This window comes from Poecile atricapillus, chromosome 11 (genome assembly GCF_030490865.1).
Source record: "Poecile atricapillus isolate bPoeAtr1 chromosome 11, bPoeAtr1.hap1, whole genome shotgun sequence".
Classification (NCBI taxonomy): Eukaryota; Metazoa; Chordata; class Aves; order Passeriformes; family Paridae; genus Poecile; species Poecile atricapillus.
In genome coordinates, this window is record NC_081259.1 from 7,628,155 (window position 1) to 7,654,504 (window position 26,350).

Below are 26,350 nucleotides of genomic sequence, written 5' to 3' on the forward strand. Positions count from 1 at the left end.
ACAGCTGTGAGAGGGGCACATGTCTCATTGCTATCCCTTTACCACCTCTCTGCCCACAGCTCTGAGAGACCCTTGCAGGAAAAGCTGGCAGAAAAGCAGCAAGACAGATCGTAAAGAAGAAAAACAGACTTCTTAAAGCATCACAAATCTGATTCTTCTAGCTGTGTCAAAATGACCAAGGGAAGAGCTTAATAGATGCAACACCTGAGCTAAAGGAAGGTCCTGTCAGTACACACAGGCAGCTAAATCAAGGCCAGCCATGAGCACCGTAGGGTTAATTGATAGCAGTCTTTAGTAGGGACACATCTTGAACGTATCCATATGTTTGACTCTAATGGGATTTCTGTGCCTTGCTGTCTAATGTCTTTTATATAAGAAATAATGCAACTGTCTTGCTTCCACTACTTTTTTTTTCCTTAAAGCAAAGGCAGCACAAGAAGTAACAAAAAGATGGGATTTTGCTGCCAGTCAAACACAGTTTACAGCTCAAGCATCTCCTTGTCACTTAGTGCCTATCTGAAAAGCCACGGGCTCAAGAGCTTTCTGATGTGCTCAAGATCTGCACAGGAAAGCATCTGAGAAACAGAGGAAAGGTTCAAAGGAAAATCACTTTCATGCTCAAGATGCAAATGGTTAGAGGAACTAACACAAACAGGGATGCTGTAGAGTTCTCAGCCACTGTTCTTCACAGAGGCAGGGAGCAGCACATGGAAAATCTGAGTGTCTCAGCCCAATCTAAAATCAATGGACAGGCTGCTCTCCCAAGGAAGGTGTGTTCAGCTCTGTGCTGGTTTTGGCTGGGGCAGTTACAAGGGATGGAACCCTGCTTTCTGGACATGGCTGAACACCTGCCATGTGAAGTGGGAATTAATTCCTTGTTTTGCTTTGCTTCCATGTGGTTTTGCTTTACCCATTAATCAGTGTTTATCTCAACCCACAAGTCTTCTCACTTTTACTCTCCTGATTCCCTCCCCAATTCCTCCCATTGGTGAGGGAGTGAGCAAGTGGCTCTGTGGGGCTGAGTTGCCAGCTGGGGTTAAGCCACAAGCAGCTTTCATCCTTTGATCGTGCAGAAGATGACCAAGAAGTTAGATAAATGCTGTAAATGGAATAAACAAAGAGTCCCTGACTACAAGTTGGGCTAGTAATATACAAAGGGAAAAATGTAACCAAGAATTCCTCTCCTGGCAGCATTAATTCATGTAGACAATAACTTGAGAAATCTGCAGGAACTACAGAAATGCCTCAGGTGGGAACATTCTTAAGCACACATACTCCAGGTGCCAGGAAGAGGCAGCAAGATCCCATGTGATATATCTGCACAGTCCAAGGCACACCCCTGCCATCTCTTCTTAGTGAAGAAATTCCCACCTATACTATTCAGATTTTTGGAAGACAAAGACAATAAATCAGACTATTAAAGCAAATTCTGTTTATTCTGTTTTCATCTTGTGTTCCTAACAAATCTTTACCCTAACTAGGAAAAATATCAGGTAGAAAATATCTCCCCTTTTCTCCCACCCTCCCCACCACACATTTTGCTTCTTAAATAAAAGCATCAAAATTTCAAGCATGAGACTTTTCTTTCCATACATTTCTGTAATAAAATTAACTCTGTTGTTGATATAAAATGCAGCAGCCAAGACCAGAGGATCTGCTATGTTACTCCAAGGCAATTAGTACCCAGTATGATCAGTTTGTCTGCAAACATAGTAAGAAAATACTTAGCACTTATCCAGCACTTTTTATCCATGAATCTCAAAGTGTTTTACAAAAGCTGAAAATATGTTTTTGGCCTCATTTATGGAGAAGAAAACACCAGCTGGAGAAGGAAGATATTTGCCCCCAGCCTCACAATTTAATAGCAGAGCTAAGAACAGATCTTTTTCTCAGCCCCAAGTCCAACAATCCATGCCACACTCTCTGCTTCACACAGAGCAGCCTGAATTTGGCAAAAGCCCCTACTACAGAAATGCAGAAGTTTATATTTTTACCACTGAAAAAAGAGTCTCAATGGAGATCTGAAAGCTAATTTAGTAAGTGCTGACTTCCTGAGGCTGTGACACCAAGGAGTAAACACAGTCTCATATGGAGCTGCTGGAAGCTTGGGGGGGAAAAAAAAAAGTCTCATACTGAAGTGTGAACAGCTGTGAGAGAGGTGCAGAGGGAGGTAAATCCATGATCTGCAGTGTGCAAATGATTCTCCACTTGGAGCTTTAATTGAATGTTTGAGGAACAGATCACAGGATAAAACCCTAAACCTTGACAAATAGTGTTATTAGATGAGAAGATCCTGCAGTTAAAGCACTGACACCTCCTCTGTTAGCAGTCTCCTGACCCGCTGGCACTCCTGACAGACCTGAAGCACCAACAGTGCAAACACCTGGAAAAGAGCAGTGAAATGCAATGTCTTCCCTAGAAATAGGTTTAGAAAGGCCAGGAGAGAAGTATGGTGAGGCAGAGAGCAAAGGCTGATCCAAGGACCCCAGGACACCCTTAATTTTGAGGTCCACTGCTCATACCATGAGCAGGCACCACCACCCACAGAGTTCTCCTCCAGTGCATCACCAGCAAAATGAATGCATGACTCCAGCACTCCTCTTCACAGGCACGTGGCCACAACACATCGCCCACAGCTCATTTTGGTCCAATCAAGACACCCACAGGGTCCTTTAATGGAGAGGGTCTCCTGTCTATTAGCACCAATTTTCTATTGCCCCCACTGTGCCTCCTAAAGGAATAGGACAAGAACTGGCTCCAGCTTTTGATGGAGCACATTGTGATGCTGGGATGGTTGTGCTGCCTGGCAGCAGTCTTAAACCAGCCCTCGTGTAAAAACCCCTAAATGCTGGCCTACAATCAAAAACTCCATTTTTAAGAGAGAAGGGCAGGCCAGCATCCTCACCAGCCTACAGTGGCAGGTAATTACACCCAGGAGCTTAAATTATCAGCAGCACAAACACTGTCATGTTCCAGCCAACACTGACACAGTGGCCAGCTGTGCTCTGAAGCCTGGAAACAGCATCTGGGTTCTCACAGAGAACAGAGTATCAAACAGACAGAGGTAAGCAACCTAAGTCAACAAGTTCATCTCCAAACTGCCCACCCACAGCAGTGAACATGAATTCAGGTCCTCACCCTTCTTCCTGGGCAAATCCTACTAATTTTCCACACTGGAACTCCAACACACAGGAGAGTGCCAGCAGCTGGGTCTCCCTCTTCTCAGCAGCAGAACCTGCAGATGGCCATGAGGATTAACCCCCATGCTACAGAAAAGTCTTTCTTACATGACCAAGGAGCTGCTGTTGCTCCCCACACCCTTCCCAGACATGCATCTCTCTCCTGCACCCACCCCCTCGTGCACTACAGGCACAAACAGCTGCCCTGGCCTGCTGGAGTAACACCAACTCTCACTTAGGAGCTTTTACAATACTAAGGCACAAAGATTAAGTGACTTGCATAAGAGTCAGGAACATACCTCATGTCTCTCAACTGTAGTGATTTCTCACACCTTTTTTTCCTGACCTCTTGCATATTAAAATGACGTGAGTAGATTGTGTGGATGAGAGCAGGATCTCATTTCCCTAACAATTCTGAAGATACAAACAGGAGTAGCTGTATCCAAGCCCTCCCCTTGGCTCCCATCCCTTCCCTTTGTGACAGCTCATTTGTCCAACAACGTAGGAGAGCACCAGCGCAGAAGGGAGCGCTCCACAAGTGTGATACAAAGCTCCATCTCTGCCCTCTTCAGACCCACAGCAGGACAGAAAACAGCCATGCCTCTGGGAAACCAGGACAGGAACCTCAGCTACGCTGTGTTCATCAACAGGAACAGGGAAGGACAGCAGCACTTAATGCAGGGGGATCTCTGCAGTACAAATGGGCTCAGGAGAATCATCCACCCCCCGTAACTGGGCTGAGGGCACTGTGAGATGCCACTGGTAGGAGCTCCCAGGTGAGGCTTCTTTCCACGAGCGATGGTTTGGTTTCCCAGAAGATGCGCGTGTCTGGCTTTGGTGCAGCTGTGGCAGAGGCCCAGAGCCAAGGAGACAGCCCCAGGTGCCTCTAGGTGCAGCTGTGCCTCATGTGGAAGTTCACCACGTACTCGGCGTTGGTGCGCTGCACCGAGATGGCGAAGGGCTCGAAGGGGTGGAAGGTGAAGGCGACCAGGCGCCGCACTGTGTGATTGATGGGGCGCCCCAGGAGTCCCGCCTGGATCTCAAACTTCAGCAGGCCAGAATCACGAGCGTAAAATCTGAAAGGAAGAGAAAGTCAATTATGGCTGTTCCTGACTATTGACTTTGCCATCTGGGCTCTTCGCACACAGAGATGAGTGCCTCGTTTGAGCTCTGGTGCTCCCTGAGCGGCAGAAGGTCCTTAGCTGGGTGTCTGGCTCTTGGCTTTGCAGGAAAGTCCCTCTCAGGGCAGTTGTTTTCCACTGTCTAGAAAAGCACCACTTTATTTTATCATTAGTAATGAGAGAACTGTGCTTGTCACATTGATGGACAGGGCTGACTTCACAAGAGGGACTCAGTTTCATTCAGACCCCACCTGTGCTGGCCCTCCATCCTCTCTTAATGCAAGCTGCTCCCCTTGATCCCTAAGGCAGATATACTGTACAGAACTGAGCTCCTCTCCCTTAGCAGTGGCCTTCACTGAGAGTGTCAGGCCACCCTTTCCTCCCCCTGGTACTGCCAGGGGAGGCTTTACACTGCTGTCCTTGCACCTGCTACCTGCCTGCTCAGTCAAGGAAGTCGATCCAAATCCTGCTCAAGGTTGCCACATTGTACTGTACAGTTCAACTCCTTTTAGATTGCCACCAAGAAAGCATTAATGAAATTGGCTGTGCAGGAGGTTATTGAATCCTGATAAATTGGATTCAATAACCACAGCAAGGACAGAGGTCAAGGAAAACCTTATGACCTTCTGTTTGACACACCTGCCTGTGGGTCAAGCTCATGTGCATCTCCAAACAGGTGAGCTCTGGAATACAGCTCCAGCACAGAGGGAACATTTTCAGGGGGATGAGACAAACAGCACTGAAGAGACAGGTGAGTCCCAGGAAGCTCTTTGCTTCTCAAGCCTCCCCTGCACACTCAGTGTAGCTGACATAAGCCCAAGTAACAGCACTGTCCTCTGCCACTGTCACAACACAGGACTCTCTGCAAGGATCCCACCCTCCCCGAGACCTTGGAGAAGGCTTCTGAGATGCAGTGGTAGAGGTTTCTGGATGGGGTACCTTCACCAAGTAGCTGGGCTCTAACTCAAGTCCTCACCCTGAAGTTGTCTCTGTTGGTTAGACCATTTTCATTAGAGTTCTTCCAGCTTTGGGCACAGAATTGCCATTATGCCTCCCAGCTGTTTTCTTTTCTACCAACACTTAGTGCATGCGGGTATTTTGCATTTTCCTCTGATTTTAACTCCAAGAATGCTTTTAATGTCGGAGCACATCTCCCCCCTGCCAGCAATACGATGCACTCAGCTCTCAGCCTGGAAGAATGAATGATGACAGATACCAGCGATGCTGTTTCAGGAGCAGACATACTCCACATTTTAACAACACAGCCTATTGAGAACCTCATGTTCTTCCTGGAGGGCCACTCTCCTCTCCCTTCCTCTGAATCAAAGTGCCAGCCAGCCCTGCCTGAAAATTGCACACAAGAACCCAGCAAGAGAGTCACAATCTTGGTATTTGGCTTTTCAAAAAGCCCTTTCCCTCCTACACAAAGGCTGAGTATGCAGAGGGTCATTCTTTAAATAAAGCACAGTCTCCCATCTGTTCCTCTCTCCCCCAATTCACAACAATTTACTACTCAAGATGAAGCTCCCTGTAATCTTAAAGATGTGCTCAGTTTGGTATTTTTAAAGGTATTTTTAAAAGTGCTCTGCAATCAGAGGCCATTTCCATGGGCTCTCATTCTGGGGATAAATTAGGCACTGCAATATAAAATTGTATGTCAACAGAAACAGCAAGACCAGCCTTTTCAAACCGTAGGAAAATCAAGGATTTATCTGCAGACTAATTCCTTGGTTAAATGGCTCCTTATTAGCCATATAGATGGATTTTAGAGACCCCCTGCTATAGGTAGAGCTGTGTTAGAGCCTCTTCCCTCAAGTGCCATCATTTCACCCACTGAACGTATCTTCAAGCCTCCTGAAAAGAGACTGGAATGTGGTGGTGATGGGGAACCTGAAGTCCTTCCCACCTGACAGCAAACAACCACTGGTCTCTTAAGTAGGCAGAATTGAACCTTCTGGGATGCAGAAAAACACTAAGGGTTAAAAGAACAGAGAGCACAGAAATATTAAATTGATGTGGAAAAGGTCTGGAAGCCTTCCTAGCTCACACATCGTGCCAGGAAACTGCACACAGATTATATCACCCTTAACTACTGAAGGGTTTTCCATTCCAGACAATTACAGGACTTACAGATTCCATACTCCCTCATTTCCAAGCCCTCTAACCCCAACAGGCAGCTGGCATTATTTTATTAATCCCTTTGTTTTGCATGTGAGAACCACAGCAGCACTGTTTCAGCTACTGAATGGTTAAGGTTAGTGCCTCATCTTCTGCTTACTTTCCAAAAACCAGGAGCCCCACTGCTCCTAGGCTCTATTCAAGTCCTAATTGACTCTGCACAGCTTTGAGCTTTAAAAGCTCTGGCTCCGAAACGCTGGTTCGCTCAGGGGAGGGAGGGAAGGTGGCACTTGGCTTTGTTTACTACAAAGACTCCACCGCAGCAAATGACTGCGGTTCTGCTGCCTTTTGTCCGCGGGAGCCGGGCGCAGGTTGGTGCTGGCAGACAACTGCCACCCTGCAAGTTTTCCCAACGTCAAGCGTGACAAGGGGGAAAAGGGCAGGCTTTCTTTGCAGATAACATGGAAGCTGGAGATCAAACCAAATCATACAGGCAGAAGAATCAATTAAATATACATAATTTGGGAATTGAGAGCGCAGGAATAATCAGAAGTTCCCCGCCACCTGAGTCAGGGCCAGGGGAGATATGAAACCACTTTTTGAGAATGCATTGATGAAAATAAAGTTGGGAAGCGATCCAGAATGATCTCCCTAGGCTGCCTGAGCCCCCAACATGTGTGCAGTCACTAAACAAAGCACTCAGACACTGAAGGCTCTCTTTGTTTGCAGAGCATAGGTTTGCTTCTGCAGTACTACGAGCAGAAAGACTATTCTGCCTGGATAACTCAGGCTCTTTGAGCCTTTCAAGCTGGAGATGTCGGATTTTTAACCACTACCTCTTGCAGCCATGGCTGCAGCCAACAAAAACAAATAAATAGTCCTGATGTTTCATCAAGACGCTTGCAAACCTCCTCATTCTCAAGCTGAGATTTACTCCCTTTGCCAGCACTGGAGACTCAGACAGCAGAGGTACAGAATGGCCCTGACACCTGGCTAAAATTCCTGCAGACAGAAATTTCTTACAGATTACAGAGAGAAGGGAATATGAAAAGGAGTACAGCTCCCAGGGTGAGAACAGTAAACAAGGAAAGTCTGAAAACAGCTCAGTCAATACCACAAGCTTTCTGAGTAACACCTATCCCAGATACTATTTTATTCACAAGACAAACCAGACAATTCTTGCCAACTAAACCCACATGCTCAGAGAGGATCCTTCCAGCACAGGAAAGCAGACATCAGAGCTGTATCACTCTGCAACCCAAACACAACGGCAGCACTGCAAGAAGAGGAGGAGAAACAAGACCATTCATATGGAAAAGGCTGAGACTTCACCACCCAAACCTTCCCCAGAGCAGAGCAGCTCAGCAAGAAAACATGAAGAGCCCTCCCACACATTCACATTACTGTTGAGGAGAGAGGCCAAGTTTTGTTGGACTGCTGAAATAAATCTCCTGGTGAAAGGATTTCCCAAGAGAAAGACTTCCATCTACTCCCTATCCTGCACACTTGATGCCACATGGCAGAGGTGATTTACAGTGACTCCTTGCACTCTCTCCTCACATACAGCCCACTGTCCCGTCCCATACCTTATGGGGTGATCACCACAGGTCTTGGGCCGCTCCATGACTGACACCCACTTGTCATCGTAGCTGAAAAGGGACAGGTCGAGGTAGGGGCTGCCGCTGTAGGACTGGGCGCTGATGGGGAGCTGCCCCAGCAGCCGCCGCACGGCCTCCGTGTGCCCTCCGTACTTGGCGTTCACAATTGTGTCTTTGAACCTGCAGCAAACCAAGAGACACCTTTTGTTCACAAAGGCCACAGGTGAACAGCACATCTTAAATAAACTAATCAGGAAAACTGTCAGGGAAAGAAAACAGCTTCAGTGTAAAAACTAAAACAGCTTATTTCCAAAGATGTATCACAGTGATTCAAGCATCAACCAGTTCTGCTGACCTTTTTGTCCTCCCTCATCATTACTGTTTCACTCAGAATGTCCAGAGCGACAGAAGGAGAAGAATGTGCCTTCCCATAAGGTCTGGACCCCACTGCTCTTCAGTACAGGAAATGAACAGGATCAGAAACAGGGAGAGATGGATTAGCAGTTTATCAGTCAATCCAAGTTTTACCATGAAGCCTGGAAACAGCATGAGCAAAAGCCAGGGGGCTTTCACAGTAACAGTTGAGCCCTTAATGTTGACTTCACAATCCTCCTCCCTCCAGCCATTGTTTTAAATGCATAAAGGGAGAAACCTTAGATGAAGAAGAACCTTGATGAGAAGCATAAAGCACTCCAGAAACTACAGTGAGCTTAAAGTTCTTCCTGGTGGAGAGATTAACACAGGCTGGATTTCTCTTTCCAAGTAAAATTTGAAACTTTGCATGTGCAAGAACAGTCAGATCAGCTGCAGGGACGTCATACAGTAAGGAGGGTAAACACTCAGCCAGAAGCCAGCTCACTGTGGACTATGATCTATGGTACTTTGCTGTGGAAGTTACAACACTCCTGTTACAGGCCCTTGTAGCGGGGGGGATGAAAAGACTCTCCTTTCTACTTTAACAAAAGGCAGGAGTTGTTCTTCATGAGTCTTCAGTGAGTTCTCTCATTCTCTCTCCCATTAAGCATTATGGATTTCCTGACAGGATGCTCTAGAAAGTTACAGACATAGACAACTTCGTCACACTTATGTGACATCAGCCTAAAGTCAACAGAAGCTTGATGCCCATAAGTGGATGCCAAGTACTTTGGATGATGAGAAACAACTCACTGGAAGAACAAAACACCCTGAGTCACAATAAAATTTTCCTAGAGAAATAACACACTCTGCCTCATTAAAACCACATCTGACTGTTAAAGCATATTCTAGAAACCCAGGTTATTTTGGTGTTTTGCTCAGCTTTCACAACAGATCTAAGCAGATGAGTTTGCTTTCTCCTAGTACAGTGATGAGAACCATGAGCTGGTGAGTGATGCTGAGGAAATGCTACAGAACACAGTTTGGTACACACTAAATTCAGAGAATATCACTTGGCAAAGTACACCCAACTGGATCATGCCAGCATCTTGACAAATAAAAGCTACTGGGCACTAATCTTTAATAACCTCCAACAGAGTTTCTGCTCAAGGAGAGTCAGAAACATCTTTCCCTCAAAATTCCTTTCCTTTCTTCTAAGCAGCAGTTTGCAACTGCTTTGTTCCTTCATCTAACAAGGTAAATGCTGCAGCATTTAAAATCAGATGCATCAGGCTGCAAGATGAACCATCTATAGTCCTGACCCTTGCACCACCTGCCAAAGGGGACCAAAGGAGTTTTCTTAGGATTGGGATTTGATACTGGCCTTCAGCGGACGGGGGTGAGCGTGTGTCTATATGGAATAAAGCATGCTCCAAATGGCTCACCGGCGCTGGATCTGCCTCGCAAAGTTGTTGCTGGAAGCTGAGCAGGGGAACTGGACAGCCTCACTGTGCAGGGTGGCATTCCTGAAGAGGTCACAGAAGTTCTCAAACAGCTCCAGCAGCTCATCAGATGTGTTCTCAAACACAGCAATGACCTCCGTGGTCACCATGTTGTACACGACGAAGAACGAGGGCTGGGGAGAGAGGCAGAGGTTACCCGGGAGAGCACAGCTGGGGAAAATGTCCCTTCCCTCTCCCCACATCACACCATAGGCCCTATCCAAGTTCCTCCACAGCACAGGAGAATCCTACATCCTCACTCTAATCTCTTCTATTGAAATGCCTCAACACATACCAAATTATCCACCTCTCAGCAGTGATTATTTAAGAAAACTTAATGGGCTTCCAATTTTTCAACCCGAACTGTAGATGCAACTGTACTGTTTTCTCTTCTTTGTCCTCCACTAAATCCAAAACACTCACTGAAGTGCCAAATTTAATTTTCGTTCCTGCTGACAAAATGACTTCAGATCCAGTGCTAGCTGACCTTAAACTATTTTTACCTCTGCATAGATATATTATTTTCTTTCCCTCTTTAATATCTGCATCACACAGAGACGAGGCTTTTTAGTGTACTGTGCACTACATCATTGCCCACAAAAAGCTGTGCCCTCCAGGTACCCTGCCAACACAGAAATGAAAATCTGAAATATATTAATGACTTTTTCTTAATGCTGACATTCTTGTGCAAGATGGTCCTTGTATCATGCTGTGGATTGGCAGTGGCAATGAATCCTGGCACAAATGAGCAAGAAATTGGGAAAAAAGATGACATTGTGTCAGCACAGCTACATCAAAGGGAGATGACATTCCCATCCCATTGGGAAGGGCATATTTAATTCTTGGTCATTAAAAGTAGCTTTCATTAGAGACAGGAGTGCTGGCACCCCAAAGTAAGAACCTGTCCCCACTTCAAAGGGAACTAATTCCTGTGGTATAGGCATGTATCTGATTAAATCTTCTGCCAATAGAGGCAATTCCTAAATGCTCCAACTCCTGCTCCCAAACAATTCTCAGGGATGACGGCAGGCACTCTGCCCACCTCACCCACCGGCAAATATCACAAGGTTTGTTTGTTTTACAGCCCCAAAATAAACTGTGATAATACAATCCAGCCCCCACATGTCCAAAGGAAGCACTCTAGATGAAGTTACTCACTAGACTACTGCCTGAGGAAAGGGAAGCCCTTCTGAAATAAAGGGTTGGAGCAGAGAGAAAATAAGAGAAGACAGCAGAAGGAAAAACTATTTAAATCACTGAAGATTGCAGGGAGTATCCTCCAACTTTAAATAAAAAAAATTCCTTTGCCAGGTTAACACTGAGACACATCTACAGGATCTCCCTGAGCAGGGAAACCCTTGCTGCTTTTGCAGGACCTGTAACACCACCAAAACATCATCACATCATGGAAGGCAGCAGCTGAGTGCCACAAAAATCACACAACAATGCTGTCAAGCCCATCAGCACGAGCCTACAACAGCAACAAACCCTAAGGTACCTATGCAGAGCGTACTCTCAAAGGATACGCTGCAGACCCAGACAAAAAACACAATCCACTGCCACAAACAGCAACTCCTCAGCCTTCTTGGCAGAGAAATCAGGGGGGAGAGAGGAGCCTGAAATTGGATGAAACCTCATGTTCCTTATCTGACAGACTGAAGAGAAATGGGACCTGCAGTTATTTTAAGAGCCAAGTTCTATTCAAGAAGTCCTGACACAACGCCTACCTTCAGACAGGTCTGTGGAGACTGCTCCACATCTGGAATTATCTTCTGGAAGAACTGAGAAATGAGATGCTTTTCCTCCAGCACAAAACCCAGTGCCCGAGGCACACTGCAAACAAACCACAAACTGCATCTTAAAGTAACCCTGGAGTGAAGAGTCGAGAGCTCCCTGCAGCAAACCAGGCACAAAAGCCCTACTAACCACAGCAGAGAGCAGAGCTGAGCCTGCCACAAACGTTTACATCAGGGTCAGGAGCTCATTCCAGACACCAGCAACGAGCACAACCCTGCAGGCCACTTTCACAGAGCCTTTATATTTCTGAGACAGACATTCAGCTTTACACCAATGCGGAAAATGGATTAGATAAAGCCTTACCTATTTTTCCCAAAGCAACTCCCCCAACCAAATGCCACAGAAGAGGAAAGTAAAACAAGACAAAACAGAGACATCTCCCAGGAAGAACTGGATAAAGGCAACAAGAGAAGAGCTACTGTCTATTTCTTCGAGGGCCTAAGTCCTGGATCTGGCAAATATGTGGGGAAGAGAAGCGCATGAGAGAAAACAAACCTCTGGGGAACAATCAGACCTACATGCTGCATTGGAGATTTAGTACAAATTCTTACTAAATAGTTTCAACAGAATAAAACCAAGCTGATTAAAAGAATAAAAATTAGCTAAAAGAAAATCTCTTAGTTTCACAGGGCTCAAAACGTGACCAACCACTCTAAGAGCAGTAAAAAGAGATGATCAACATGCAGGGTTGTGAAACATCTGGAGGGACCCAGCACTGACTACATTTGCTCTAATTCCACTTCTTTAGTACTAAATTGAAAAGAGAAGCAATTGGCCCATTAGTCTGATCTAAAAGCTGCTACTCCAATTTGGAGAGATCATAAATACTACCTCTTACTGAAGCTTGAAAGACTAAGTATGTAGGCAGAACAGAAATGGTAATTGTACCAGGGAAAATGAAGACGATTATATTTGAAAAACATGCTTGAAGATACATGAGAAAAGAGAGAGACTACCTCTACAACTTAAATGGACTATATAAAGTATCAGCTGAAAATAAATTCAGCTGGGGATTTGGGGAGGGAAAGAGGACTGAACAGCATCTGTGAGCATGGGGAACAATCCCTGGAGAAAGGGACTTGCATCAGATCTTTCTCATTGTGCAGGTGAGAAGGAAGGAAGCAATGAAATTAAAACAAAAGATACAATAGTTATTCAATATCAGAGGCATCAAATGTTCACACAAGACTCAGGTACTGTGGATCCTAAACAACCTTTACAGGCTCCTTAAGGAACAGCTCACAGCACTGCAACGCTTGAGCACCGGTCCCAAAGCAATGAGCAGCCTCAAGAGGGAGGCAGTATCTGAGCCACCTGGTCTAGTGGACCCCTAGCAAGCCAGTTGGAATTAGGTGATATTTAAGGCCCCTTCCAACCCAAAGCATTCCATGATTCTATACCTGGGAAGGATCTGTCACCCGCAGCGTGACCACGTCCTCACTTGTGTATTTGATAAATAGATGGTTCTCATCCAAGAGCTGCATCTTCCACATGCGGAGCTGCCTCAGCTGGTCAAAGTACTGGAAGAACCTTCTTTTTGCTATAGCACTTCCATCCTGCTCAGCCCTTCTCCACAGGTACACCAGCAGCCTGTGCTTCAGGGAGTTTATGAAGGGCTCTTTGTAAGGGTTGGCCATTCCCGTCTGAGTGTCCCGCTGCACCTCGGGGTACACGGCAGACAGCGTCAGGAGATCGTCCTCGTAGCAGAAGCGGCCGATGGTCCGCACGTCGATGAACGTCCCCTCGGGCGTCACCTGGAAGACGTGAATGGTCTGCTGCTGCACGGAGAGAATGGCCAGGATGTTCTTGTACAGGTACAGCCCCTGGTTGTGAGACAGGATGACTTTGTCACACTTGAAGGTCCGCGTGTCGCACAGCCTGCCCGTGTGGAGGTCTATGATGTGCAGGGAGTAGTCCTCCAGCGGGGAGCGGGGGTTGGGGGTCACGGACTCGCTGTTGCGGTACACCTCGAAGAAGGGCGGGTGCGGCTCCTCGGGCAGGTACGCGGCCGAGCCCACGATCACGTAGCGGCAGTCGTCCGTGAACAGGCTGCACTCCCGGTTCAGGTGCTCCCCGTTGGAGGCCACGTTGGTGATGTGCAGCAGCACGAAGAAGCGCTCAAAGAGCCGCCCCCGGATGTTGACGGACCTCTGGTCGTTGCCGTTGGCCAGGATCTCCCCCTCGTAGCCCTGCAGGAGGTCCTCGGCCGCCTGGCAGCCCTGGTACTCGTAGATCTCCAGCGAGGTCTGGTCGGAGGAGAAGGCGATGAAGTAGCGGCCGTCGGGGGAGAACTTGCGCAGGAAGCAGGGCGGCTTCTCCACGTTGACCACGGTGAAGTTGGGGAAGACGTTCTGGTGGAAGACTCGGACTTGGTGCCAGTGGGTGCCGGCCTTGCCCGAGCTGATGCGGCGGCGCTCCAGGCGGTGGATGACGTTCTGGTTCTGGATGCGCCGGGGCCTGATGGTGGGGGCCTCATGGTCCATGGTCAGAGCTCTACTTCATCTTCATCCTGCGGGGAGAGCACACATGCCCTGGGACCGGGGTGGAATTCAGGGCGCAGGGAACCTGCTCACATGGACCCACAGCACCCCAGGGTGCTGGCTAAAGGGGACAGAAGAAGGGGGCAAAATAACAAGGGAGGACACGGGGAGCAGGTGGAGAGACTGGGAGGAAGAACTCAGTGGGATGCACCAGGAAAACAAGGGCAGTCCAGAGATGCCTCCAGGGCAGTCTTGCCTGCTGAACAGAGACAGCGGGGCCCCAGGAGGGTAAGCAGGGAGCCAGGAAGGGGGGCAGGCACAGGTGGACACCAAAGGAATAAAGGGAGCCTCCATACACGGGGAAGGGAGTGCAGGAAGCCAGGGATAAATGCAGACCTGACAAGCAGCAGGCACAGGGTACAGCCTGGAAATAACGGAGGGAGCTGGGGGCGAGGGAGCACAGGAGGGATCGCCGGCGATGTGTCCGGGCCCACCTGCCGAGAGGGAAACGAAGAGCTCCGCTCCCCCGGGCTAAGGAGGGACTGAGCTCCAGGGAACCCCGGGGGCAGCTAAGGGCCCGCCCGCCAAAGGTATCGGGGAGCCCAGATACTCTCCCGCTGGCCCGAGGGGTGAAGGGACACGGGGCACCGGGGGCCGCAATGGTCTCCGCGCCGCTTTAGGACCGGGGAGGGGTCGCGGCCGCGCTGATCGCTGGGGCCGCGCCGGGTCCCGTTCCTGCCATGGCCGCCGCCATCTTTCCGCCACGGCACAGCAGCGCGAAGGCGGCACCGCACTTCCGCTTCCGGCCACCGGAGCAGCGAGACGGGGCCTGCCGGGCCAGAGCGCCCACAACGGCATGGCGCGCCCCCTGGCGGAGAGGAGAACCTCCGCACCGCCCCGCGCCCATCCCGGATCCCGAGCACCCCCTCTGCACCCCAGAACCCCCCCTGCACCCATCCTGTACCCACCCCAGGCCCATCCTGCACCCCTCTTCCACCCCAGCCACCTCATCCCAGCATGCTCTGCAAACCCCATCCAACCATCCCCGAGTTCCCTACAGTAACCCTCACCTCCCTGCGCCTGAACGCCCCCTGAACCCCTCCCTGCCTGCAGCATCCCAGGCTCCTCCAGCCCCAGGAAGGGTCTGGCATGGCCCCATCACTCCCTGTACCCCGAGTCCCAGCACGAGAACTCGGCAGGGGCCACCCCACCTCCCTCCAGCATTTTGGGGTACACCCCAACACCAACAGCAGAGACTGGGGTCACCCCCGGGCACCTCTTTGGCCTTTGCAAGGGGTTTGAAAGCCTTTTGCTCGCCTCGGCTTTTAGCAGCACCCCCTCCCTCCCCGTGCATTAGCGTCGAGGGCAGCTCTGAGGGGCACTTCTCCTTCAAAGGGAGGGAAGGAGGAATGTCAGGGGGCCCTTGAGATCCATTTGCTGGCCTCTTGCCGAGGCTGAGCCGACACACCGGCTCTTGGAGCCACTCCACCGGCAGGCGTGGGAGCTGGGAGCGGGGGCGCAGGGCAGGATGCTCAGACCGGGGTGCTGGAGAGCTCAGCGGGGCGTTCCCAATGCCTGTGGGGCAGGTGGACCCACAGGGATGCGACAGCAGCACCCAGCCAGTGTCACCTGGATGGAAGGGGGATGCTCTTGCTGCCCCAAAGCTCACACCGCTGAATCCCCAGGGATCCTTCATGTGTTTTGTGGGATGCTTTTGGGTCCCACTAGCAGTGGGACAGAGCAGGACCCCACTGCCCCAGGGGATAAGACTGTGTGGCCCCAGGTGCCTTCCTGTGGGGATGGGGGATGTCAGCCTGCCTGGCATCCCTGAGCAGCAGGTAAGGGATCCTGGGGGACCCTCTGGATGACCCCACTGCCACCCCACTGCCTGCCCTGTTCCCATCTCCCAGTGGTTTCGTGCCCAGCAGCCTTATCCCGTCCCTTCCCGCTCTCCCACTGCCTGCCCAGTGCGGAAGGCGTGATGACAAGACTAAAATGAATGGCCCCGGCATCCCTCTTTGTCTCTCTGCCTCCTGCCTAATTAATTGGGATCCACCTTAATAGGATCAAGCTAAATACCGAAGAACATCCAACCACACAGCAGCTGGCATGAAAACAACCGGCCCGGCACACAGGCACCACCAAAGGCAGCTCACCGGACAAAGGAGACGCTACTACAGCAGCAATTGGTACTCCCAGAGCTAAGAACTTCATCCAAGCAACCTGCTCACAGCTGCAGCCCCCTCCTCGCTGGGCAGGGGTCAGAAGACCCTCACTGGGGCGGTTCCAGCCGCTGGAAGGGGTTTGAATCTTGTGCAATAAATCTCAGTGCAGGCACAAGGCTGGGGACAAATTTAGTCCTGGTTATCTTGGCCTGGGGGTAGGCAGGAGATGTGGGGTCACAGTGCCAGACCCCCACCCAGGTGGTTGCTGAGGGCTCAGGACTCCTGGGACATTTCCCACCTCCCACAGCATTCTGTGCCATCCCTTTGGGGTCCAAAATGGGGGTCTCATGGCTGTCCCCATCCTCATGTGCTGGGACACAGGTGGGGCGTCCCTCTGCACGTCCCTGGCCAGAGGAACAGGGCAAGCCCAGCCTGACGCCCAGAGCTCTGATCCTGGGGCTGGCATGGATGCTGCTGGTGGGCTGAGGGTTACTGGTACTCATATGGGTATTCCTGGGGCCGGCCCAGGGGGCTGCAGGGCTCCTCCAGCATTGCAGAGCCACTGTGGATCCATGGCTTTGGATGCCACTGGCTGGTTTTGGTGGAAGTCCCTTCAGCAGTGTGCCAAGGAAAGAGATGCTCCCTGCCTTTGTGCCATCACCAGCCTCACCAGCGCCCTGCCAGTGCCACATCCACCTCCAGCTGGTTTCTCCAGAGCCAGCAGATGGGTTAAAAAAGAGATGAAAATAATATAATGCAGCTCATTTGGGCTGCTTTGGATGTTTTTTTCCTGTTCCTGAAGCAAGGACCCTTCTGCTGTTGTTGCTTTGGCTGTTTATCAAGAGCTTCCCAGCCCTGGATCCCACGGCTGCCTTCCCAGGATTGGAGAGGGCGTGTGAGGAGAACAGCGCTGGGGATGTCACAGGGGTGGGCTGCTCCCATCCTGGCTGCCCCCAGCCAGATATAACACCCAGCACAAAATCCCTGTGGGAAAATTTGGGCCATCTCCTCACAGGGATGCTTGTGGAGGAAGAAAACCCTCCAGGTCCTGAGCCAACCACCTCTCATGGCCACTGGGCTTGGTGGCTGCCGACTTCTTCATCCAGCTGAGGGCAGGGGAAAAGAAAACAACCTCTTTTTGTTTGTTTGTTTGTTTTTTTTTTTTTGTAATATGTGAAATAAGAGGGTGAAGTTTTTACAGGATCCTGGTGTGAAGAAGGAATGCTGCAGCCCTGAGGTGCTCCCCAGACCCCAGGGTATGCAGGGACAAGTGAGGCTGTTCTGTGGGAACTGGCTGCCTCCATGGGCTCCTTTTTAGGGTGTAGCATCCTCAAGATCATTACAGAAACCATCTGGAGAAAAGACCAAAGGAAATGGAGTCCTTGGGTGTATCTCATCTCTCCCACAAAACAAGGCTGTAATTAAATATTTGATTCTTCCCCAAGCCTGAGGAGTGACTTTATGCACATTTGCACAGTTTGGGGCTCCCGTTGCAGGGGGATTCATGTGCACATTCACACATTTTCATAAAAGGGTGAACAGGTCCTATCCAGCACAGCCAGGACTCCCCCTGCCCACGGGAGCTGCAGCCCCTCTCCCCACACTGGGCAGGTCTCACCGGGACAAGGCTCCACCAAAGCCAAGTTTGCAGGATGCAGCACTGGTGGAGCTTCACAGCTCTAAGGAAACCTTTCTTTGTCATCAAAACGTCCCTTGGCCCTCTGGTTTTAACCGGTGTCAGAGGCTCATTTTGGAGTGAAATGGGACAAATTTTAGAGGCTGTTAATGGAATCACCACCACTGGGATGTGGTCCACGAGTCTGGGGTCTGTGGGTTCAGGGCTGGGCCCCCTTTTCTTGCTCCAACACACCAGTTGTCTTGTCTCTGCCTGAAGGCAAGATCTGCTTGAAAAACCCTCCGAAATTCTCCTGGCTTTTGCAAAACAGCCCCTTGCAGGGGCAGAGCCAGAGGGGCAGGAGATGGGGGCTCACTGGGATGGCTGGTCCTCTCGGGGTGCCCAGGGGATGGCTGGGGGTGGGTGTCACTGCTGGGGATGAGGGATCAGGATCTCAGGGGATCAGGGGACAAGCCGTGGCCAGCACCTGCTGGGCAGGGGCACAGCAGCACCTACCCCTGCTGCAGGGTGTCCGGGCTGGGGAGGCCCCCAGCTGCTCCACATCCCTTGGTGAGAGCTGGAGCTGCCCACCCGCTTAACCCAGAGCCAGGTCCCTGCGTGGGGGACAGCCCTGTCCCCTGCCATACACCAGCCACGGGAGAGACATCCTGTCCCCGCCGTGCCACCGTGGGGTGACAACCCTGTCCCCTACAACACACCCATCACGGCGTGACAGCTCTGCCCACCCCCGTGCCATCCGAGGGGGTGACAGCCCCGTGTCTCCCGTGGCGTGACAGCCCCGTCCCCCCGCCGTGTCCCCCGTGGGGGGGCAGCCCGGCAGCCTCCTCCCGGCTGATGCGCAGTGACATTTGCAATCTGTTGCCATGGGCGCTCGGGGACTTTTGCTGTGGAGGGGGATCGCGTTTCTCCCCCCTCCTCCTCCTCCTCCCCTTCCCTCCCTCCCGATGACGTCATGGATGACCACGGTGGTGACAGGGCCACCTGTGGGCTGGTGAGGGGTTTAAAGAGACAGTCTGCAGCTGCAACAGGAGCCCTGGCTATTGTCTCCGCACCTGAGAGCGGGGAAACCTGCAGCCCCCGAACCATCCATCCACCCATCCATCCACCCACCCATCCATCCATCCACCCACCGTATCCCATCCCGTCCGTCTCACCTCATCCCTGCATCCCCTGCCTCCAGCACTGCAGCTCTCCCGGGACCGGGGCGTCCCAAGCTGGGTCCCGTATCCCTTCCCTGTAGCGGCTCCTCCAAGGTAAGGCTGCGCTCCGTGCCCCCCCGTCCCACTGGGGACCCCGGTGGGCTGCAGCCCCAAATGCCGCTGGCAGTATTCAGGGCTGCAGCCTGAAGGGACCCCTGGGAATCCAAAGCCTGGAGGGGTGCCCCCAGCTTGGACAGAACAACAGAACGACCCCTGGGACAACAAACCCCCTGAGGTGGCAGATCCCTCCTTGCGTGAAGGGGCTGGGATGCTCCTGCATGGGAGATGTGGGGATCTACAGCATCTTCATCCCCTGCCAGCTGGCATTCCCAGACCACCTCAGAAGATGCCCACCACTGGGCATCTGCCTTCCTTCTATGCCAGCTCCCTGGAATAAACCTTGTCCCTGCTGTGGTCCTCATCAGGGGGACCCTGAGAGCTGGTGCCATGTCATGCACCCGAAACCCACCACGGCCGAGCCCTGAGGGGCCCTGGGTGATGCCAGGTGCATGCTGAGGGAGCAGGCAAGAGGAGAGGAGCTGTCCTCCTCACCTTGTGGGGGAAAAAGGACCAGCTCTGCCCTGTCCTAAGGGCTTTGTCCCACTGTCCTTCCAGTTCCAATGGGGCAAGCAGCAGGTAAGTGCCTGTGTTCGGTGTCACTTGGGTGTGCAGGCAGTGAACAAGGTAGAGAACGGGTCTGGGACCTGTGGAAGGCTTGGAGGAGAGCAGAGTGGAGATGTGCATGCAGGGATTGGTGTGTGTATTCCCAGTGAGAGGAAGGCTGTGTCCCTTCCCACCGGACATACTCCACTGGTGACCCTGCAAGTCGCCAAACTCCTCGGCAGCTTGGGGGGCCAAGCAGTCCTGGAAGGTCTTTCTGAGCCCACAGCTGCCTGCAGATCCACTGGAGCCTGCATGGACTCCCAGCAGCTACAGAGCCGCTGGTCCCACAGCGGTGGCTGTCACGGGAGCAAAACAACCGGGACAAACCCCACAGCCAGCTGCCTCTGCAGCCTGCCCAGGGACAGATGGCATGGGGACATGGGGCAGGGGGGGGACGTGGTCCATGCTCCAGTGACTCTGTGGTCCATCCTTGAGGACCTGAGCAAACCCAGTGATGCAGCTGCCCCTGGGATCCCACTGGAGTTGGGCTGTCCGCATCCTGCTCCTGCAGAGCTGGGAGCTGAAGGAATAGGCAGCTGCATGTTTCTGCCATCCATCCCTCAAAAGATGCAGAGGGCTCGGGCTGGGCCTGGTCTTTGGGTGGAAGAAGCAAAATATGAATTGTCTGACAGGTGGAAATTTCTGCCTGGGAGATCCTGGCACTTGCCCACCTGGCAGCAGCAGAAGTGCAGGGACACAGCCTGGACCTCTTGGCACATGGCCTGGGAGATTTGGGGGGAGCACCCACAGCCCCTGTGAGGCTCTGTCACTTGTGGCCCCCCTGCTGCTATGGGTGCAACCAGTAAACTGGAGAGCTGTGGCTGTGCTCAGCACCCCGGTGTGGCACTGGGCAGCCCTGGGAGCACTCACCTGGCTTTGGAGAGCTGTGGGGAAGCTGAGGCTGCTGCTCTGTGGGCAGCTCCCTGGAAGATGCTCACAGCAGGGTGCAGGGTCTGTAGCAGGGAGCTTTTGGGGGGCTGGCTCCCAGGTGTGCAGTCAGGCTCACCCCCTTCCTGCAGGTTGAGTGGGGCAGGGGCAGCTGGAGCAGCAGCCACGGAAAGCAGGAGCTGATTTAATATTAGATGGGTACGGGTGAGGGCTGTCTGTTTTTCCAGCGTCTCTAAAAGGTGCAAGCAGAACTGAACAGGCACGGGGTGGGGGGTCTGGTTCATGCAGATGAACACTCGGAGCAGGCGGGGGTTGTACAACGCACGGGAGGAGTTGTGGAGTAGCTGCCGGCTGTGCCCGGGGATCCAGGGATGTACCATGCAGCCAACTGCTTCAGAATCCCGCCAGAGCAGCATGTAGCCAGGAGAGAACTCTTGCCTGAGTGTGAGGGCACCCAAATATACACATACACACACGTGTCCTACCCCAATACGTCTCGGAACTGGGGAATGCCAGCACATGAGCTGGTTACGCTCCCAGCTCCCCCCGGCAAGCGCTTCCACCTCCCCCATTCCCTCAGGGAAAACTCTTCCAACGCTGCTGCTGATGGATATCGCTGCCGGAGCCCGGGCTTCTTTCTTGACCCTCCTTCTGGCATAATCCAAATTCCCTCTGCCAGCTTTGTAAGCTTCAGTTTGAGATGGTGCAGGAGCTTGAGGCTAAATGTCTGTTTGCCGGGGTCTTAAACAAGAATGGGATCTCCAACAGGGATTTTTCTGGGTGGGGAATGAAGCTGGGACCTTGCTGTGATGATGAGGAGCCCAAGCCTTTGAGCACAGAAGAGAGAATTAGGATGCAGTGACCAATTCCACCTTCAAGGCTTCTCTCTGGTCTGTGTTTTCCCGTCAGACCCACCCAAGGCTCAGGATGTTGCCGTGTGCCGGAGCGACGGCTCCCTCTGGTCAAACACAGAGAGGGGATGAAGGTGCCAGCTTCGATCAAACCCTTGGCATGCTTTAGGCTGAACTGTGCCCAAGCCACAGGGAGGAAAGGTGAGCAACTGCTGCCACCAGGCAGTAGCCAGCATCCCTCACCTCCCAACCTGGCTCAGCTTGTGCAAGCAGCAGGCACTGGCTCCTTGGCACCGAGGCTTTTCCAGCACAGCCTCTTAACCCTGCTAATTCCCTTGTGTTCTTCTGCCAGGCCCGCTGTCCCCCTGCCAGGGGATGGCCCGGAGGCTGCTAATTGCACCAGCAAGTTACCACGTGTCTCCATCACTGGGGGTGCTATTCTCTGGTGTTATTGTGTGGACTGCTGGCCCTTGCCCGGCAGTGTGGGACAGGATGGTGACTGGAAGCATCCCTTGCCCCTTCTTCTTCGCCATCACCTGTTAAATTATCTCAGTCATGGATTGGTGCCCCTGCTCCCAGTCTCATCGGGGATCAGGACAATCCTCAGCACAGCACTTCTCCCATTCCTTCTTCCCTGTTGGAAATGAAACAAAGGCACAGGGAGAGGAAGGTCTGACTGAGCTTGCCTAAGTCACTCTCAGCCTGAAAGTCCACAGTTCCAAGGCTGGTTTGGAGGTGCCACAGCTCATCCCCATAACACTTCCCTGCTCTCCTCCCCTTCTCATCCAGAGGAGGCTCAGGGTGCCAGCAGCACCCTGGAGCATCACTCACCTCCCACCTCCCCATCCCCTCCTCCTGTCCCCAGGCCATCTGGCCACACTCATCCATGTTAAACAAATGCTGGAGTCTATTATCAGGCCCTGCCTCCCCCTTCCCCCCCAGACAGATGGAGGCTGAGCACACCCGGAGCCCCGGCCCGCAGCATTCATGTGTGTGAATGAGAAAATTGAATTATTTATGGCCATGTGAATAAGGCTGGCGGCTGCAGAGGCCGAGTGGAAAGGACTCCATTACGTGGAGAGTACCTGTTGCTATGGAGCTGGGGCTTCTTCCCCATGGCCCCCCATGCACAGCTGCATCCCTGCCTGCCCCCCATCCTACCCTGATCCTCATGGAGCTGGAATGGAGAGCAGAGCTGAGTGCTGGACTGGCCACAGAGTGACCAGAGTGGGTGCATTCCTCCCTGCTCTGTGCCTGCTGCTCCTGCAGACTGGTTTGGAGGTCACCCCAAATCCCCCCACATTTTAAAGCAGGACTCAGTCCAGTGTGGGGATGGTGTGGTACTGGTGGCCAATGGCTCCCTGACCCCCTGGCTGCCATGATCTGCAGCCAGAAAACAGTGGGAAATAATTGAGGTAGGAAGTCTCAGGATATCATGGCTAGGGCTGGGCAAAGCAAGTCTGACCCTGGCACAGCATAGGGTGAGGGGTGACTCTCAGTTCAGACTCCTCAACTCCCCTTAAAACTCCCATCTCTGAAGGCAGCAAGAGCTGTGACTTGGGGTCCTCCACTCTCCCCATGCCCAGGCACAAAAGCAGCTTTGCAAGAGCGGGGAATCCTTCGAGAGCCACCTGCATTGCAGCCTCTCCTTCAGGGATGCTGAATCCTGCAGTGATGCTGAGGGAGGTGCTGGGGCTTCCCTCCCTCCCACTGTCTCACCTACTCCTCTTTGGATAAAAAGTAGGACTTTGTCCCTGCTGGGGTGCAGTCCCTCCTGCCTCGATGCCACACTGGGGTCAGGCCAGGCACCTGGGGACCATGAGAGGATGGGACGTGGCATCCCCCAACCCTGCACGACAGCAGCGCAGGGACTCCTGCTCCCTTCCCTGCAGAGCTAAGAATAGACTCCAGCTCCTCTCCTGGTGCTGAGTGGGCTCTGCTGGGCTCAGAGGAATAAAAAGCAGGAAAATGCTTATTTTAGTTGCTGCAGTCGACAGCTGTGACTCGTATGTACCTAAGGAGTGGCTTTGCAACGTGTTTACCCTCCCGCTACCGGGAGCAGAGGCACCATTGCAGACCTCTCATGCAGGCTATGGATGCCCCTGCCATGCTCCCAGCCCCAAAATCCCAGCTGGTTCCCAGTCCTTCTCCAGCACAACCGGCTGCTTCCCACCCTTCTTTTCCCCACGCTCTTAGAGTGAGCCCAGGCGATGCAGATGCTCCCACCATTCCCATGCCTTATGAGATGCTTCCCACCATCTCCCTGCACCAGCCACTGCTGGAAGACCTTGCTGAGATTTTAGGCAGGGCTTCTGTAGGGTCCCAGGGTGCATCCAGCTGCACAGGGGGATTGTTCCCAGCACCTGAGATAAAGGCGGACTGCAGACATCCCTATTTCCGAGTGACGCACCTGCCTGGGATGCTGCAGCAGCGAGCGGGCACTTGCCAGCCCTGGATCTGGGTGCAAGGCCAGGGGAAGCACCTGCTCCAGGAGAGCAGCTCTGGGTCCCTCTCCCCAGCATCACCCCCGAGGTAAAACCAAGAGAAAGCTAATTGTTACCATAGTTACGTGAAGTGGCCTTTCTTAGGGAGCCGCGTCATCACTGCTGTCACAAGGTTAAGGCAGTGGGGAGTGGTGGTGGGGAAAGGGGGGGGAGATGTGTTTTCTTTGGGAAAACCATGGCAACAGCTATTTCTAAGGGAACAGCTGTGCACAGCGAGGCCATGGGGAAGGGGAAGGGGCTGGGGCATCTCAATGCCAGCCATACTCTGAAGGCAGCAGTGCCAGGTCCAGCAGTTCTCCATGTCAGCCTGTATCCCCAGAGTCCCCTTCCACCTGTGCCAGGGCTTGCTGGGCATCTCCCATGGTGCTGGCACGTTGCCATGGGCTCCAGCATCCCCAGCAAAGCAACACGAGGCCGCTCCAGTTTGTTTGGCGTGTGCAGCCCCTCCTGGCATGTTCCCATCAGCAGGGCTTGAAGGGCTGCCAGCTGTGTGGGATGGCTGGGATTACCCACCATGGGGAGTGGGGAGGGAGTTGCTTGTCCAGAGTAAATTCACACAGAAAGAGCCCCAGAGGAAAGCTCAAGGTTGATTAAGGAGTGACATGATGCTTGAACAACCATGATGTAAATACTGGTGGAAATCATAGAGATGGTGTCAACACCACTGGAGTCAGTACTGGATGGCCTGGTAAAATGGGAAGGTGCTCTTGGGGCTAAGGAACACTAGTGGAGGTGCAAAAGCCATGGGGATGTTGTGCAGGTCCAGGCAGGGCTGGCTAAGCCCTGGAGACACAGAGGTCTGAGGAACCCACACCCTGGATCAGCTTTGCAATGGCCAGGCAGACCCAGCCAGGAGAAGATGCCGGTCTCAGCCGCACCCTGCACCTCAGCTCCTGTTTCAACACGTAGCTGGGAATTATCCGTGTTTGCAAGACACTTAATTAAGTCCATTTCCCTGAAGGAAACCAAGATGGAGAGCTTCACTTCTTGGTATTCCAGCGCTTTCTGGCATTCGTTTCCACACCAATTAGGGTGCAAATTAGTCATCTGGAGAGCAATCCAGTGGCTGTGCTCAAGGGAAGCTCTTCAGCACATGTGCCATCTTCTTCCAGGAAGGCAGGTGGAAGGCACAGGTGGGGTGGCCACTGCAGGGACAGGGAAGGGGTCCTTGCGGTGCTGGGGCCTGCAGTTTGTGGTAACAGCTTGGGACTGGGCTGAGAGTCCAGGACTGGGCGTGGAGCAGAGTCAGCAAGAGGATTTAGGGTGTCTCCACGAGCTAGGTGTGCTTCTCCTAGGCCCCTGGAGCTTAGGCTGGCTTGGTGAAACACTGGGCTCAGGGATTAAGCTCCCTGTTGGCACTGACAAGAGTGGGAGATGAACCTGGGGATGAGTGCTCAGCTCTGTGCCTTGCTGTGATGGGATCCAACTAGAGGGTGCATCAGAGGTTTGGCACAGAAATGCGATTCGAGGGTGTTTGACATCTTGAGGTTGTTGGGTCTGGAGAGTCTCCTGCTCAGGTCTTCAGATGGAGGTCATATGTTGTGGCTGTGCATCCATCCATCTGCAGGTGAACCTGTCCTTGTTCACTTTAGCTGAGAGGTTTTTGTAGAAGACACAGCTGAAATGTGGGATGAGAGTTCAGGAGGAGGAGAGTCCAAAGGGGAATAAACAAAGCCCCTCTGGGCAGCATTACAGTCACACCCAGGGTGCTGCAGTTGTAGGAATTCACTGAACATGACCAAGGGCACCTGCTGGGAGCAGTGGCACAGCCACCCAGCACTCAGGGGAGAATCTGGTTCATTGATCGATGGGAGATTGTGGTGGCAGAGCAGGCAGAAGAGGAGCTGGCAGAAAGGTGGCTGGGAGGAGGCATCTGAAAGTGACAGCTGGCTGTGCACGTGTCCCCATGTCACTCAAGGAGTGGGGTCTCACTGCAGCACCAGACATCATCCCTACTTTCCTTCCTAACCCTCTTCAGGGGGGTGGAAGGCATCCACAGCCCTGCAGAAACACTGCATGGAGCCTGTGCTGATTGTCAGCGAGTCAGGATGGGAAGGCTTCAGCTAAAATACCAATTTATTGGTGATCTCAGTGGTGAGGTTCAGCTTCCCTGTTGCTTTTGATCCCCTTTTGCTGTGTTTGTGGGGTGGTCTTGGCTAGTGCCTCCTCCATCAGAACACTCATGTCTGTCTCTGCCTTCATGGGACAAATTCAGGGTCAGTTGGATGATGCTACTTTCCCTTAATATTCCAACTTTCTCATTTCCCATGGACACAGCCACCATGCAGGGACCAG

The 26,350-nt window shown here is 52.3% G+C and overlaps 1 protein-coding gene across 2 annotated transcripts; it reads right to left on the reverse strand.

Annotated features, from left to right (window-relative positions):
• Nucleotides 1–1,398: 1,398 nt before the first annotated feature.
• Nucleotides 1,399–14,930, reverse strand: DET1 (DET1 partner of COP1 E3 ubiquitin ligase). 2 transcript variants are annotated; one of them, XM_058846707.1, is made up of 5 exons: nucleotides 14,644–14,930; nucleotides 13,070–14,178; nucleotides 9,816–10,006; nucleotides 8,005–8,196; nucleotides 1,399–4,255 (listed from the first exon to the last, which is right to left on the reverse strand). In XM_058846707.1, the coding sequence occupies exons 2-5, from the start codon at nucleotides 14,150–14,152 to the stop codon at nucleotides 4,066–4,068; spliced, it is 1,656 nt and encodes a 551-aa protein (XP_058702690.1). In that variant the 5' UTR covers nucleotides 14,153–14,178; nucleotides 14,644–14,930; the 3' UTR covers nucleotides 1,399–4,065. The 2 variants fall into 2 exon arrangements, with proteins under 2 accessions (XP_058702690.1, XP_058702691.1); XM_058846708.1 differs by having other exon boundaries at nucleotides 14,546–14,930.
• Between the last annotated feature and the right edge of the window lie 11,420 nt (nucleotides 14,931–26,350).

What these genes read in the sequence shown, in the direction of transcription:
- DET1 (XM_058846707.1), bottom strand. Translation starts at nt 14,152, where the DNA reads ATGGACCATGAGGCCCCCACCATCAGGCCCCGGCGCATCCAGAACCAG. An exon ending in GGGTGACAGATCCTTCCCAG is followed by an intron (nt 10,007 to 13,069) that starts GTATAGAATCAT and finishes CTCTCTCCCCAG; the next exon opens with CCCTCGTTCTTCGTCGTGTA. An exon ending in TGTGGTGATCACCCCATAAG is followed by an intron (nt 4,256 to 8,004) that starts GTATGGGACGGG and finishes TCTTCCTTTCAG; the next exon opens with ATTTTACGCTCGTGATTCTG.